Here is an 18,290-nt window from a genome sequence, read left to right as displayed (position 1 = left end):
CAGAATTTCGATCATCTTTTGATGGTTAACGCAGTCAAATGATTTTCTATAGTCAATAAAACATGTATATTTATATGCATACATTTACATTTATGTCTCTGCATTGTTGCGTTAACACATTTAAAGCAAAAAGAGCCTCTCGGGTTCTCAACCTGTTTCCAAATACGAATTGAGTGTCACTTATCTGGAACTCACACTTCTTGTAAATTCGTGTATGTATAATTCTGAGAAAAGTTTTAAGGACATGAGACATCAAGCTTAATATTCGATAATCATTGGATTGTATGGAATTCGATTTTTTTGTTAATGCTACGAATGATGATTTTATATAATATTAATTTAGGTATTCTCATCACGTGGGCAAAGTACTCAAATTTTCTCCTTTTTGTAAGTATTCAAAACCTATCGTTCTTTGTTAAGACGCTGTAAAACTGTTTCATTTGTCACTCTGTCCATCCACGATATTCTCCGCATTTAAAAGTACACTCACATTTCGAAGGCCTCAATTCTTTTACACATTGTCTTAGTGATACTCTGTGCTTTTCCATATAGTAGAATACTAAAGACATAGCAACGTAATAATCGCCTTCTTTAGGGAATTCTTCGAGCTCTGTTTGTTAATACCTTTTGCATCTTCTTTAATGATATTCTGGCTTGCTCTATTCTACGTTTTATTTTTTTAGATAAGTCCCACTTTTTATGAACCCAACAATCCAATTTTTATGATTGTACTCTCCGCTATTTATCCATCTATTCTGATATCAGTTAGATTTTCGCTATATTTTTGTTTTTGCTAAAGACTATTCATTTAATTCTTTTTTATTAACTTTTAAACCCATTTGTTTAGTATGGTCTGTTAACCTGCTGATCGAAATATCTGCAAATCATCTTAATCCGTTGCTAACAAAACTGTGTCAGCAGCATAACTTAAGTTGTTGATGACTACTTCATTATCAATTATACCTTCTGCTCTGTTTTCCACAGTTCTCCAAAAATCATTAATGGATATAAATTAAACCAAAGCGGGGTGAGCATACATTCCTGTCAAACTCCTCTTATAATAAGAACTTCTTCAGACGTCTGACGTTTAATTCTAATGTCAGCTAATTAACAGTCCATCCATACTTATGTTATGTCGTGATACTTGGACAATTATGTTTAGAGTTTACTGTACTGTGAGATCATGTTTATTGTCAGGGTATCATATAAAGGTATAATATATCTTGTCAATATTATCTCAAAATTTCAAAAGCTAAAAAATGCCACTAGATGAACATAGGAAAACCTAGATGAAAACCTGACAATTTATAAAAATGAAACGGGCGGAAGAATTAGGTCACTGTAAAAGGCAAATGTAACAAAGTTCAAGAAATGCATGAAAAAATATAATGTTTCTACTACTAGAGTACAAGTAAAATACTTATTGTGCTACAGGATTTACTTTCTCATTATCAACTTAAAGTATTCTTCTTCTTCTTTGAGTGCCTTTCCTATCGGAGATTGGATATAATTAGGGTAATTCTAATTTTATTTACTGCTGTTTTGAATAATTCGTTAGTGGTACAGCCAAACTACTCTCTTCAATTTCTCATTCAGGACATTCTTCTACGGCCTGGATTTCTGCGTCCTTGGATTTTTCCTTGCATTATATTTTGTAGGAATGTGTACTTTTGTCCTCTCATCAGGTGGCCTAAGTATTCAAGTTTTCTCTTTTTTATATTTAGTATAACTTCTGGATCGTTATTTATTCTGCTTATTACTTCTTCATTTGTTAATTCTTCACTTAAAGTATTAATTTGTATTAATTAATTTGTTGAAATAACAAAGCTCTTGATTTAGGGAACTGTGAATTAGAATATTATATCCTAAACGCTTCATTATGTGCTTCTGCTGATTCAAAATTTATCCAATAATACCTGAGTTCAAGTCAGGAGAAATAAAGGAATGACCGGCAATTTTTGAGTATTAAACTACGAAGACAAGTCTATTTAAAACTCAGACAAGAAAAGCAATAGCCAGAATAGATGTGCGTGCTTAATTTATTTGTAATACTGTTGCAATTCTTTATGAGATACGGAGTACGAACTACTCTGAGTACTATTTGCCATTGCCAACTGTACCACCCTTATACCGTTGTTATAGGTAATATCATGTAAACTATGCTTACTATATTATGCGTATATTGGCTCTTTTCTTAATTAAGCGTTTATTTTACCTAGGGCTATATCTGTATCTCCCTCTTTTTGCAAGTTTTCACATTCTAGTTGTAGTTGGTCATATAATTGATCGGTTACTAGTTCATCTAGTTACTAGTTTATCTGTGAGTGTATGGATATTTGATAATTGTACTACTATAAAATTTACCCTTTAGACTTATTTTACATATTCTTTTATTACCTGGAGTAAAACCCAATATCGACCTGCAGCATTTATGGTCTACCATAAAATCCACTCCAAAGTCTCCTTGTCTTTCTGTTTTATAGTAGTATAAACTATAGTCTTTATAGCTCTACTCTACCATAAAATCCACTCCAAAGTCTCCTTGTCTTTCTGTTTTACAGTAGTATAAACTATAGTCTTTTTTATGCATCTATGCCCTTTTAATCTGATTTTTTGGAGAGCGGCTATGTCTACTTCGTTTTTTTGCAATTCTTGGCAATACTTTGCATTTTGCCTGCCTGCAGCATGGTTTGGACATTCCCAATCGCAATTTCATCATTAAGTGTTTATTTCGTAGCTTTGTTCGTTGTCCGTTAACCCCTCCTGTTTGTACGTTGTTCATAGCATTCGTGATAGCTAAGTTTAAATTAAACAGACTATCTGTCTATTTCACCCGAGTCCAGTGCCATGGCTGCTGGCTATAGCTTCTGAACTAGCCTCGGTTTACTCCGGTTATAGTAGCTGGATATCTCCTCCATGCCAATGGTGTTATGTTATGTGTTAGGTCAAGGTTATACCACCCACGTTCGGTCAGAAGAAATTATGGAGATATTCTTCTTTGGTGGCCCGTTTCCCCCAAGGGACTCTTAATGGAATTATGTTTCCCTAATTGAAGGTGTTCACTAATGTAAAAGTGAGGTTGAATATTGAATCTTCTTCTTGTGCCACTCCTATCGGAGATTGGGAATCATCAATATATATTGAATATTGAATAGGAGAGGCTATTTGAGTCGCATTATTACCCAGAATCTGGGTGAATCTAGAACTCCCAGAGGCGAAGGAAAGTATCCGACAGGACAGAATGAAAGAACGTTGTTAAGCAGGCCAAGGCCCACAAAGGGATTTAGCGCCATTAGAAGAAAGAAGAAGACTGTTGCAATCCAGTGTCTGTATCTGGTATTCATTATAACTAATATTTCTGAAACTACTGAAGATGTATATTCTTTTGCAAATGGCTCACTTGGCCACAATTAAAAAACTTAAAAAAATTATTTACAACTTTCACACATTCTGCGGGGTACCCATGGCATTCCTAAAATCTACTGAGAATAGCTCATTGTAGACAAGTACATAAATCATCACTTTGCATTCTAACTCACCTTAGCGAAGCTTCAGGTCTTTATTTAGTGTGATTTCATATTGTGAAGCTTAACACGTTGGTGACCTCCGTCTTTTAAGTTAATTGTCATATTATTAGAGGCTAAAGCCTGTAGTTGTTACACCGTATTCATTAGAATATTGGACGTTTGAGGACGCTAGTTAGTAGTACTATAGTGGAAGTACCATCCATGTTTTATAGAAATAAGGACATATACTTAATATTTGTGAAATAACTCGCTTATCAGATGTATTAATATTTGAGCATTTATAAAGCAAGGACACATTTAGTACAACACATTACGTGTATGCTATTATATACGTTTTTCAGAGATGTAACTATGAAAAGCTTCAAAATTTCGATATTGATACAAAAAAATGTATTAGATCTTTTATAAAACATATTTTTTATTAAATAAATCACTGCAAGCATCAGTTCTACAATTTTAGGATATAATAGATTATGCAAAATGGAGAGACAATGAAAAGGTCATTTTATGGTATTGTGATACATATAAGAAGATAACAAATAATAAAAAAATTCATATTATTGCTAGCGATTATATTGTAAATTAAAATTACTTGATTTATAACCAACAGTATAAACATTAAATAATTGGGATTGTTGAATATAATTGATCTGTTGATAGAAAGACACGAACAGTTATGATCCACATCAAAGAGATCTTATACGGATCAGAGCAATATATGGAGGACTATTGTTGTAGAACGTGGTGTTGAGATTCCTTTATATATTTTGTTCAATGACAATGAAAGCATTTGAACATACTGTGACAGAACAACTAATTTTTTATGTCCCGGTTTCATAACATCTTAATGTCTTCTAGTAAGAAGTGATGAGTTATCGTACAGCGAGAAGTAAGCATCTATATCTGTTCGTACTATTCCTCTAATGCCCGACTCGCTTCACTCGCTTCTTCTTCTGCTAGTGCCTATCCTCTATGGATGTTGGCTACTACAATGGTCCATCGTATTTTATTAGCAGCTGTTCGAAATAGGTCTGTGGTGGTCATACCTGTCCACTGTCTCAAATTCTTAAGCCAGGATATTCGGCGGCGTCCTGGTCCTCTATTTCCTTCTTATATCAATAGTAGGATTCTGTATTTATTTTCATTTCGCACTATATGTCCGAAGTATGCTAACTTGCTAGTTACCATTTAAAATCCCATGTATGTAGCTCGCATGTGGGCGCCTATTATTCATTTAGGAATGATACTGTTATCTGATTAAGTTCTAAAATGTCCTGTAGGCAAACAGTTGCCTTCCAATTGCAGATAGTATGTTCGGCTATTTCCTTTATTTTTCAAAGAACCTGCATGTTGCTTGGTCTTCTGTAACTATTTGATATAGCAGTGACAAGTATTTAGTGAAAACTCCTGTTATTACTATAAGTTGAGTTTGTTCAAGCTCTAAGAGTAGAAGATATTAACATAGTAATCAGTTTCAATAATCTATTTGCTTGTTTCTGGCCTAAAATGTTTTCCCATGATGCGACACTAACTTTGTTTCAATATTTTTGGATATTTTCTTTTTTGTCAGTTTTTGGCGTACTGTATAATAATACAGATTATTCCGGTTCGATAAAATAAGCATTAGGTCCTTTTTTAGCCAACCTGTCAACATGTAAGCAATCTCATTAAGAACAAATATTTTACACTCTGTCATCCACACCAAAGATACTTTGTTAAGCCTTGCCAATTGCTGAAGGAACTGCTTTTACTACATATTAAATGCTTGAAATCTAAACATATACACTGTTTTGTGATAAGGCTATAAAGCAGGTACTTCTAAGTTCACTGAAAATGGTTTGGATTTTTAATTTTAATAGTCATACTAAAAACCTGTAAACATGTTGTTTATTCTCACTTCTGGGCTCGTATTTTTGAATGCAATCAAATTTTTTCGTATACGAGTTAATTCGAATGAAAAATTTCGTATACGAATCTGAATGTGTATTTTTGAACGTCCTTCGAAATGTTATACGTATACGAGAAGAATTTGTACCAGCAACAATGCAAATTGGAACAATCAAAACTCAAATAAAAAAAGAAGAAAAAGTGATTTTGTCATCTAAAACAATTAGTTGCTTGTAAATTAGCTGAAAGGAGTAAAAAACGGCATAAAATATGTTAGTTCGGTGTCGGCCGAACCAAAAAAAAAGAACTATTCTACATTGTGAGGGACTTTGTTAATCTGTATAATTTTTGAAATTGCACATCCGAATAATCCTCTACATGGTTAAGAAAGGGAGGGAAAACTCTGCCTCTCGGTTCTGCTAATATTTCCGCCTCTGCAAGGGCATTAATTGTATTTCTTTCTATTAAAAAATTATTTAAACCGCTAATAAGAACAAAGTTCGATGTAAAAATATTTTATATAACAATTAAAAACTATCAGCCCAAATATTATCTGACGTACACGGGCCAAGTGACAACTGAAATGACAACAATTACTTTGATCGTATACTAACATCGAAATTCGAATGGTTCAGACCCATTCGAGTCGCCTTATACGAAAAAATTCGTACACGCAGTATTCGAAAATACAAAAAACTGGATTTTGAGCGAATTTCTTCTAATTTCGTATGCGAAATATGCTCGAATGAATTCGAAAATACGACCCCTGTTCTAGTATTTTTTTCGTGCCGCTATAAAAACAAGTCTGGGTTCCCGTTCATTTGAGGCAATTCAGGTCAACATCCATGGGCTTCGAGAGATTCCATGCTAACGGCTGTTTTGGTATATATAGCGGGACTTTCATTGTGTCCCGCTATAACACGAACAAATAACAGTCTGAAGATAATATCGCGTCGAGTTTTTAAAATGTAACCCGCGTATTGTAATAAATCTAAATAAATTATATAATTATTAGTGTGAAATAAATTAGTTATATTGTACAAATAAAGACTTTAAATAAACTTAGTGTTAGAACATTTTTATAATAAATAAAGTTAATAAATTAGACTAATAAACTCAGTACAATATACCAATTATACTGAAAGTTTTAACCTCATTGTAATGTTTTTTAACTATTACGGTATAAAACCAAATCCTGGCAACTTTTGCACTTTAAGCTTAAACAGAAAACTCCAAATTTTGAAAACAGAATTTAAGGACGGGATGGACTTTATTATATACAATTTTAATCGGTATTTAAAATGTAAAGGCAGAAATTCAGAACATACTAATTGAAAGGAACAACATCACCAGACTAGATCGTTAAAATCTCGTCACACTAAAATTTTTAACTAATTTTTGATTTGGCCAACGTTAGGCCCTGGTTACCGCTAAGGTGACTAAACGTCTTAGCGTCCACAGCACTTGAAAAAGAAAAAAATTCAGTATATAAAAAAATACCGCTGTTTAATAAATGAAATACATTTGTTTTAAATTTAGATTTAATAGATTCGATCATTTCGAAAACATCTTAAATTCATTTTCTATTTCTTTTTATATTCAATAACTTTTTACATGTATGGTCCCCGCACATCATTGGCTAGATTGATATGAAAATCGACCTTCCATGCAAAGTAAATGAGTCGTGAAAGTCGGCATACTTTTCTTTTATAAAATTGATTTTCGATGAGTATCAGTTATATTTTTTCGTTCTCGGGGAGAAAATGATTCGGTATAATTTTATTGTATTAGATATACAGGGAAGGATCAAAAGAAAATCATAAAAATGTTTGAACTATTTTCATACATTCATTATATTTTATAAAACAATAGATATTGATTCTATTCGTTGATTTATTTTCTTTTTTAAGATATTTTGATCTTGTAATACTGATTTATCACTGTTATATTTCTTGGAAGGTAGACAGTCAATCATGCTCTATTCTCTTTGACAGCATTCCTCTTGAATCCTTTCTAACTGGTTTTCGTCTTTGATTATTACGTGGTTCCTTCTGGGTTAATCTGCCATAGTTCTTAATGTGTTTATTTTTGCTATCATCAGCGTACTTTTGTTTAATACGTGTTACATTTCATTTCCATACTCTCTCTATATATGTCATAATGAGTCTAATACAAGCCTAGAAGATTCTAACTATGCTGTCCATTTTTAGATAATTAAACTGTTAATTTAAACTTGTCTACCACGTTGGGTGTCAGTTGTAACATTCTATAATTGCTTATAGGGGGTTGAAAGAGGGGACTAATAATTACTGGGTTTGGTTGGAAAGCTAGGTCGTGGATAAAGGTTTCTTTATTTAAGGGACTGGAGAAACTAGCTACAAAACAAAGAAATCAAAAAAATACCTACAGAGATTTTCTGGGCAACAATACACAAGAAGATTCTTAAACTATTTAAAATGGACGCCGTTTAAAAAAATCCTCTTACTGGTAAGGAAGACAGGCGTTTCTTTCCTAAAAAATTTTAAAGGTAAATATCTGTTTAAAAGAAATAATTTTATACTCATGGTTTTAAGAAAAACATTACATATTTATTTTTATTTCACTTAAACAGTTATTACAAATAAAATTATGCAAATTTATCAACAAACCTTTCATTGAGTTTAACCTTTTAACAAAACAGAATTTAAAATTTTGGTTATGTACCAAATAACAAAAATTGAAAATGAAGTCGAAATGAGTCGAAATAAAATATCAAACTTTTTCTGAATTATTAATTAATTATCAAGGTTAACTTTATTGAAAAAAAACTAAAATATGACAATTAGCTGATTTATAAAACATATTTATTTATACCTTTTTAATTTGTCATGAAAGCCAATCTTACTATATTAAAGAAGAATGTTTCTTTAATTAAATGGACAAATCTTGAGGAGGTCAAACATCGAATTGGACTTCAGATTATCCTTATTATAACCTATAATAAAAATATGTATTCTTCAAAACTCGGCTGCTCTTATCCTTCCGAAACGCTGTTTTTAAAAATCCGTTGCATGGAATAGAGCATCCAACAAACCGGTGAGTAACTAACTCATTAACCAAGACTGCCAAATAGCATCTTAAAATTAAATTCACTTACTTCTAACTTATGGAATTAAACGAAAATTTTGCTGGTTTTTTAAAACTTCCTGCCGAGAACCACCTTTCCTGTTCTGAACCCAATATGTTCTACAACTACTATACTTACCACTATTTAATTCCCGATGTTACCAAATTCTTTATGACTTCAACAATGAAACCAACTGCTATCGCCGCTAGTTCATTGAAGAGTGATCTCATTCTCCCAAAATCATTCTTTTGTCAGCATACATTTTCTCACCAACTTAAGTGATAATATTCATATTTATTTGACGCGCAAATACTTAAGTGGAATTAAGATCAAACCAAAAAGCAATTTTTCTTATAATAAACAGGGTAAAAATGTTTATATTATCACTCTTCGAGACGCAAAAAGATTAAAAATATTTTTGATGTTTTAATATATACGGGGTTAAACGAAATTGCTACAAACTGTGATATTTATTCTACAGTTTTATTGTTCATTATAGGTTTTCTTGCTAAATAGGGTTATGAATTTTATTGTCTATGAGTGTACATAGATGAATTATCGGTTTTTTATTATAATTATGTTAGAAAGCAGACTTTTGTGACTCGTTTGTTTTTAGCGCCAATGAACGATGACATTTTAAACATGATGGAAGACTGATTCCTAGTCTTAGAAGCCAAAGACTTAGAATAAATAGTTAGGATGGTTAGGAAAGCATTTTGCAAAAATACAATTGCTTCAACAAAAACATGACATGACAAATTCTCAAAATGTTCTCCACCTTGTTGTTGGCAATAACACAGTCTCCTATAAAACTCATCCCGAACTTTGTTTAAAGTTTGAGGTGAAATATTCCGTATTTCTGTAGTTATCCTTTCTTTAAGGTCTTCAATACTAGTTGGTTGTGTTGCATATACTTTGTTCTAGGGATAACCTCACAGAAAAGCGTAAGATCTGGCGATCTAGCTGGCTATTTAATAGTGCCCTTTTGTCCAATTCATTTATTGAAGAATATTTCATTCAAGTAATTTCTCACCATTAAAGCATAATGGGGTGTTGCACCGTCCTGCTGAAACCAGACAGTTTCATGTGGTAGGGTCGGATCTATTGGATTGGGATATAAGTTAGCCAAGGAAGAACATCGTCTCTTAGCATGCTTAAATATTTTTCCGCTGTCAAATTACCATCTACAAATATGGGACTAATAATATGATCTCCTATAATACCTGCCCAAACATTCAACTTTTAAGGATACTGAGTGTGTGTCTCACACATCCAATGAGGATTCTCCGCTGAGCAATATCTACAGTTTTGTCGGTTTACCTCTTCGTTCAATGTCAATGTTGATTCATCAGAAAACAAAATGTGCCAAGAGCTATTTTATTTGTGTTAATTTTATCCATCATTCTTTCGCACAAATCCATTCTACGATCTGGATCGTCTTTTATTAGCTCCTGCACAAAAGTCAATTTATATGGATAAAGTTTTTTTTCATGGAGACACCTTAGGATAGTTGTGTGACTTACATTATTTTGACGTACAAATTGACGTGAACTTGACGTTGGATTCTCTGCGATACGTAACAAAATATCCACTTTCACCTGATCTTCAATAAAGTTTGGTTTTCTTTTTAATGGTTTGACATATCCAAGTTCTCTGAATTGTGCATAAATTTTAGACACAGTACCTTGTGCAATATTAGGCAACTGAGGATACCTCTCATTAAATAAGTTTGCTACTTCAACTTGACTTCGACAATTCTCCCCGTAACCGATCATCATTAAAATCTCAATTCGGTGGGTCTCAGTTAAATATTTCATTTTTCTTTCTGCAAGAAATTAGCTTTTAATTAGGAATTTATTATTTTAATGTAAAATGTCAAGACACCAACAACTGATTGATAACAATCCGCATTATTTACCGATTTAGTTTAATTAGCAGACTATCTAGACAGTTTTTACCTATTCATGACAAAAAATGTTAAAACGGTTACTAAACAGAAATTTTCCCCAATATACTGACACTTAGAGTAGAAATGTATTGTCTGTATTTAGCTAATTTAAAATAATACCATAACACGTCATAAATTATTAATTTCAAAATTTCACCTTGTATTATTCATTATAGACCCTACATGATATAGTTCGTTAAAAAAATCAGGTTGTTAAGAATGTTTTAAAAACATAAAAATATACAGGGTGTTTTATTAAAAATAAGGATTATGGACTATGCCAGACTTGCGTGGATCACCCTGTACATTTAAATTTATGTTTAAAAAGCGCACATTTAAATTTAAAAGTTAACGTGTCCCAGAGTTTTTTATTATTTTCTATAATAAGGACACAAACAAATTTATTCCATAAGTGGTTTCCACACTGTATAAAGCTTAGCTAAGTTTAAAATATTTCAATGTATTTTATATTCTATATATCATTACTTTATACAAAATAATAATAATCCTAAGGTACCGCCAGTAGAAATAATATTGTCAATAATTGTTGTCAAAATTTAGAAAGCATGAAAATCGCAAACTAAAAGGGTTGCATTAGTCAATTGGAAAAAGTTACTAAAGGTTTTGATGGATTAAGAAATATGGGTAACAGTTAAAATACTGTTTATAGAAAAATTCCTGTCGTTTCTATAAAATATTTTCAACAATTTCTTGATTCATATTAATAATAATAATACAAATAAGATGAAGTTATATAAATTGATGTTTTTTGTATAGTTGATTGGGATTTTTACTTAAAATAAAACAGTTATTAAAATTTTTAAATCGTATTTTATTAAAGTGAACTTTTAAATATTTTTACTTATTTTTAACAGCGTTTGCAATTCTGAAAATTTTTGTCTTAATTTAGTTTAGTAATTATAATTGGGGCTCACCGTCATTGTCTTCATTGCCAAAGAGCATTGAGGATAGTTTTTTGTTACTTTTCCTTGAGCCTGTAACGAAAGAAAATAAAATGGTCAATAATTTTAAAAATTTGAATCTTTTTAAGATATAATTTTGTCTTATAAATAAATCAACAAAATCGTATGAATTGTAAGTAGCTCTTTAGGGTAAAATAATTTCGGATAATATACAATGTTGAGGCAATGTACAAATAAATATGCTCTTCCAGTAAATCTATACGCAGTTTTTCTTTTGGCAATTTATTTTAATTTTCAGAATTGCAACTGCACTTTAAAATACATAACACCAACTTTCCTTTGACTTATTTATCTAAAACATACATTTCAGTTTTTTTATATAAAATATCAATACCTAGATAATAACCAGAAGTATATAGATATCAAACTAGTATATTAACTAAAGCAGAAATATTACGTCAACAACAAATGCGAATTTGAATAGAGTCGTTTTTATGATGTCTCTTATAGAATATTCTACTTATTTTACTTCACTTATAAATATTATTTTGTAAGAACAAAACTAATAATTAAGAAAAAAGAATACATGAAAAAAGATACAAATGGACATCTGAGGAACTCAAAAATAGTGAATTTAATAAAAAGATAGCGCATTCATTAAGTCAAGTTAGCATGCAGCAGATAAACTCCAATGATATTGATGATTTGAATAACCTTATTACCGTGAATAAAAGCCTTCTGCAACTGAAAAAACCAAAAACAACATACATGAATTAGACAAAGAAATATTACAACAAATAAAAAGAAGGAAGATCTTAAATAAATCTAACAAAAGGGGAACCAACGAATATAGAGAACTTAATAGGCAGATTAGAAAAGGAATCAGACAACAAAAAAGAAAAGAAAACGGAAAATTAATAACAACAACTATTGAAAAAAATAAGAGTATGAAATGCCTCAGACCGACACTAGGACGACGTCAGATGATATCATTAATGGGAAAAGACGAAAATGAAATCACAACTAGAGAAAACGTACTCACACGAATAGAAGAATTATACACAGAACTTTACAGAACACATCAACAAGATGATGAGATGAGACCAGCACGAAAATTAATAAAAAATGTTGGATCAGAAATAATGCCAAAAGTAACAATTTCAGAAATAACTACAGCATTGGAAAATATGAAGAGAAATAAAGCTGCAGGAGAAGATAATATTACCACAGATATGATATTAGAAGGAGGTAAGGAACTAATTGCAATTGTAACTAAGCTTGAGGACAGTTGTTTACATCAGGGCAAAGTCCCTAAGAGCTGAAACAACTCTAAAGTAATCTTATTACACAAGAAAGGTGATAGTCGAAAATTGGAAAACTACAGACCCATCAGCCTACTGTCACACCTGTTTAAAATACTCACCAAAGTCATAACTACTCGACTAACAAGGAAATTAGACGAATACCAACCATATGAACAGGCAGGTTTTACAAAAGGCTATTCAACTTCCGATCACCTGTTAACCATAAAAATATTAATAGAAAAATGTAACGAATACAAGTTTCCAGTTTTCCTAGCATTTGTAGACTATGAAAAAGCTTTCGATACCATAGAACACACGGCCGTAATAAACGTAATGCAAAATTGTAGAATAGACAGCAGATATATTATCTTAATAAAAGAAACTATGAACCAAGCTACAGCTACATACTACCTAAATGAAAATGAACACACGAACCCTGTACCATTAAACAGGGGAGTCAAACAGGGAGATACTTTATCACCCAAACTGTTCACCTTAGTTTTGGAGAACGTTTTTAAAAACCTAAATTGGAAATATAAGGGAATAAATATCAATGGCCGCTACCTCAGTAATCTACGATTTGCAGATGACATAATCCTGATAGCTACTGACCTACAAGAAATGCAAACCATGCTTTTAGAACTACATACCGAATCTTCTAAAATAGGACTGAAAATGAATTTAAACAAAACAAAAGTCATGCACTTCGAAGACACCGTGACAATAATAAACGATAAAGTTATAGAAAAAGTTGAAGAATATATATACTTATGACAAAAAATAATACTAAATAGGGAAATTCAAACTGAAGAAATAAAAAGAAGAAGAAAGTTAGCTTGGGCAGCATTCGGTAAACTGAACTATATACTCAGAAATCAACAAATTCAATTACATCTTAGATCTAAAGTTTTTGATGGATGCATTATTCCGATATTAACTTATGCGGCACAAACATGGACAATCACAAAAAAGAATATGAATATACTTAGAGTCACTCAACACGCGATGGAAAGAGCAATGCTAGGTATATCACTTAAGGACAAGAAAACAAACACATGGATAAGACAGAAAACCAAAGTCACCGATGTGGTGCAAAAATCATTAAAGTTGAAATGGGAATACGCTGGACATGTAGCTAGGAGCGATCTAAACAAATGGCACAGATCAATTTTAACCTGGAGACCATACCAACACAAAAGACCCAGAGGCAGACCTCCTATGAGATGGACAGATGATCTGAAAAGGACTGCCGGGAAAAATTGGCTACAAGTAGCGTACAATAAAAAACAATGGAAAGGAAGACTTGAAGAGGCTTATGTTCAGATGTGGACGTGAATGGCTAGACGAAGAAGAAGAAGAAGAAGGAGCCTCAACAAGAAGATGATTTGTATTCCTCAACATATAAACTTAACGCCTGGATACTGGAGAAAAAACATAAATGCACTAAAGCTCATCTTGTCTAGTTAATAAAACGCAATGAAAAATTGGTGCATTGTTTGGTTGAAAACTAAGACTTGGCTTTTAGCTTGGAAGCAATGGGCAATCTTCTATTCTGTTAACAGGTAATTTACAGAACTGAACATGTGTAAGAAGGTAAACTAATCTGTCATACATTTCATATATTTTACAAATTTGTCATATAATTTACAGCTACCAAAATTTCTTTTTTGTGATCAAGATATTGAAGTTCTTATAGACAAAATAAGCATTACATTACCTTCTTATTCTTACCAATTTTAATTAATTTAATATATAAATCCATACTAAGCAAATTACGGGAAAATTGGCAAACATTTCTACAGATACATTAAAAATTAAAGAAAGTCCCGATTTCGCAGTATTTATTTGAATCAACAATTATTCGGTTACAAGAAATATCGAATTTACAATGATTATTTTATTGTAACAGTTCAATTACTGCTGCGATACAAAGACATTAACTTGGTGTATATTCTTGTACCCTTGTAATCCTGTCAAACCAAAGCAGTGTGTTTTACGAAAAGTCACAAAATGTAAAATGAATATTTAAAAAATACATGTCAGCCTGTAATGAATTTGTTACGATCACTTGCAAACAAAAACGGGCTGCCGACTCTTCTACGTTACCACATATCTACAAGATCCTAGAACGTTTCAAACTTAAATGCTCAATGCTTAAAAGCTCAAACTTGTTTATAACTCCTCAAAAAAAAATACTTAAACAATAGACGTGATTCAAAATTTAAGTATTCGAATCTCCTTAGGAGCACACCACTCAAGTCCATTACAAACCCTATATTGAGAGACTAAATAGATACCACTCGCGTTTAAAAGACAATATTTAAGTCTTTTTTATGCCGCTGCAGTATCATCTAATCAAGATAATGCAGTTATACACAACGTATTTTTTGACCGCTTTAAAAGTTGTTTCCAAATTTTTAATCGTACTAATCGCCCTTTCTATTACCGCATATAAACCTTAAAACTACTTGTTAAAAATAGGTATCCATTTTCCACACACCTACGATATCTCCTCAATTCAAACTCCTTCTCTTTGGACAATTCGCCTTCCCTTTACTAATACCAGCTTATTGAGCCTAAACAAATCAGAAACGCCATCAAATCAAATTAATCAAGAATTTATTAAAATGTTAAATAGATATAGTTTTTATTTCAAAGTTTACACCGACGCTTCCGAATACGAAGACGAAACTGAGGCAGCAATCTACTCATCAGATTACACAGAAGCGTACAAATTACGTTCATATACACTAGTTCTGATAGTTAACAAAAATAAAAAGAGAAACATCATTATTACAGATTCTTGTAACTCAATAATGGCATTAAAACAACTCCACTCTGATCTTCCACTACTTTTTTTCTTTAAAAGAAACTAAAACATGCAGCAAATATGAATATTGAAGCTAATTATATCTGAATAACATCACATACTTACGTTACTACAACGGTAACGAGGTTGTAGACAAAATAGCAAAAAATGCACCTACTAACCCAAACGCAAAAGAGAATATAAAATGTCTACACACCGCACCGCCCCGAAAGCCTTCTTTAAAGAAAAGATTAATACTTCTTCTTCTTCTTCTTCTGGTTCCTATCCGTTTTGGATATTGGAAATCATATTGGCAATCATGACCTTACTTGCTGCGGCTCGAAACAGCTCCGTTGAGGTTTTCTTAAACCTTGTTCTTAAATTCCACAGCCATGATACTCTCCTTCTACCGGGTCCCCGCTTACCTTTGACTTTACCTTGCAATATAGACTGCAGCAGGGAGTAACGGTGCTGATTTCTCATAACGTGTCCCAGATATTGCAATTTTATGCGTTTGATCGTAAACACAATCTCTGATTCCTTCTTCATTTTTTCTAGAACTTCCTTGTTCGTGATCCTTGCTGTCCATGATAGTCTTAGCATTCTTCTATAAAGCCACATCTTAAATGCTTCAAGTTTTTTAATAGTGGTGTCTGTAAGCGTCCATGCCTCCGCCCCGTACAACAACAAAGAGAAAACATAGCATCTCAAATGTCTCATTTTTGTATCTAGGGATATGTTGTGACTTTTGAAGATGGCGCTCATTTTGTTAAAGACCGTTCTTGCCTTTCCTATGCAACACTTTATTTCCTGTACATTGCTCCACTGTTCGTTTATAATAGTTCCCAGGTAGCAATACTGTTTTAGGCAAGAAATATCAAACCTATGCTCAGTAGTTAAGACGTATTGGGCCCAGTGGGACTCATTTATCATGGAAGATGGCTTGCTCAAACGAGTCCTGGAAAATGATGACGGTTCAGAGAAGAGAAGACAGTTTGCAATTCTGCTCTATCCAAAGAGCAGAATAGCCGAAGTACTTCGTCTTCGACGAAGTTTTATTGGATGAACAGTTCCGACGACGTAAAAGACTGGTGTAAGAAATGTACTATTTGTGCTACGAGTAACGGGCCTTACCGAAAAAGGAAAGCTCCTATGAGACAATATAATGTTGGAAGCCCGTTTGAAAGAATAGCTTTGGATATCGCTGGACCATTTCCAGAAAGTGAAAATGGAGGCAAGTACATGTTGGTAGTAATGGATTACTTTACTAAGTGGGTCGAGATTTACGCACTTCCCGACCAGAAGGCCGCCACCGTTGCAGATAAGTTGATCCAGGAATATATCAGCAGATTTGGAGTGCCTTTGGAGATCCATACTGACCAAGGCAGAAACTTCGAAAGCGATCTATTCCAAGGAATATGTGATAGACTAGGCATGAAGAAAACAAGAACTACCGCGTATCATCCGCAATCGGATGGTATGGTAGAACGAATGAATAGGACAGTTGGCAAGTATTTGACAAAGATGATGTCCGATCATCAGCGAGACTGGGACCAATACCTTCCGTTCTTTACAATGGCCTTCAGATCTGCTGTTAACGAATCAACAGGCCAGACACCAGCCAGAGTCCTATTCGGACGCGAAATGCGACTACCTTGTGATCTAGAGTTTGGGTGTTGACCTGGAGAAGATGTAGCAGGTGAAGATTATGTGATCGAATTACGAAGAAGAATGGACGATGTACATGAGTTGGTCCGTTCCCACCTTCAGATCGCTAGCGACCGAATGAAAAAACGGTACGATACACAAGCCGAAAAGGGTTGCTTTAAGAAGAACGACAAAGTCTGGCTGTATAATCCCAAGAAGCGAAAAGGTTGTTCTCCCAAATTGCAGCAGTTTTGGAAAGGCGCATACTTAATTATGGAGAAGATCAACGATGTCATCTACCGAATAAGCAAGATTCCGAGGGGAAAGCCGATGATAGTACACCATAAACGGTTGGCGTCTTTCGAAGGTGACCACGACGTAGATGAAGAAGTGGAAGTAAACCAAGTCCAAGATGTGTCTGACCTCACGTTTGAGGAATTCATGGGTGCCTATGGAGGTACCGGTAAAGCGAGACATGGTGTTACCACTGAAGAAAAGCAAGATCTACTCGCGCTCCCCGATGACTACTCGCTGGCCCTTACCATCCCGGCCAGTATCAAAGACGCACCAGGGTTGGCATCCGTCTTTCGAAGGAAGTTTGTTCGAGTTGCAGAACTTCAATGCCAGGTGCCAGCTCCCGGTAAAACCTTGAAACTCCAAGATGCATCACGTTACCTTTTCTATCTGGTAACAAAAGACACTGCCCGTGACCAACCTACCTACCGAGATGTATGGGAAGCCTTACTTCAATTGAGAGGGCACGTACTAGAGTCCGACGTGCAAAAGTTAGCCATGCCAAAGTTGGAGTGCCGCCAATTAGATTGGAGGGTTATCCGAAATATGGTGGAGGAGATCTTTAAAGACACCGAAGTCCAGGTGTTAGTCTGTTGCAATCCGCATAGTTACTGGTGCGGAGAGAAAACCGTCCCTTGTCATTTTTATACAACTGGAAGTAAAAGAGGGTCCAGTTGCCGATACCAGCATACCGTTCCAGTTCTAGTCCCGACAAGGTTCCAGGAGGAACCATCTTTTGAGAGGGGGGCAATGTTACGTAAAAATATGAGTCATATTTTAAACCTGTAAACATGTTTTTATTCACATGTTTATGTTTTAGATTTTACGAGAGGCTTCTATTTACC

General features: G+C 33.4%; 1 protein-coding gene across 2 annotated transcripts in view; it reads right to left on the bottom strand.

Annotated features, from left to right (window-relative positions):
- pb (homeobox proposcipedia) overlaps positions 1–18,290 on the bottom strand; it is a 200,970-nt gene that overhangs the window by 71,792 nt on the left and 110,888 nt on the right. Inside the window, exon 1 of one of the 2 annotated variants that reach the window (XM_072522563.1) lies at positions 11,404–11,451. The exons of the other annotated variant lie outside the window; for it this stretch is intronic. Coding sequence (XP_072378664.1) covers positions 11,404–11,431 — 28 coding nt within the window. The 5' untranslated portion in view covers positions 11,432–11,451. Of the gene's footprint in view, positions 1–11,403; positions 11,452–18,290 lie in introns of those variants that run through there. 2 annotated transcript variants of the gene reach the window in all.

The sequence above is a fragment of the Diabrotica undecimpunctata genome, chromosome 2 (genome assembly GCF_040954645.1).
Source record: "Diabrotica undecimpunctata isolate CICGRU chromosome 2, icDiaUnde3, whole genome shotgun sequence".
NCBI lineage: Eukaryota > Metazoa > Arthropoda > Insecta > Coleoptera > Chrysomelidae > Diabrotica > Diabrotica undecimpunctata.
This window is presented reverse-complemented; position numbering and strand designations above follow the sequence as displayed.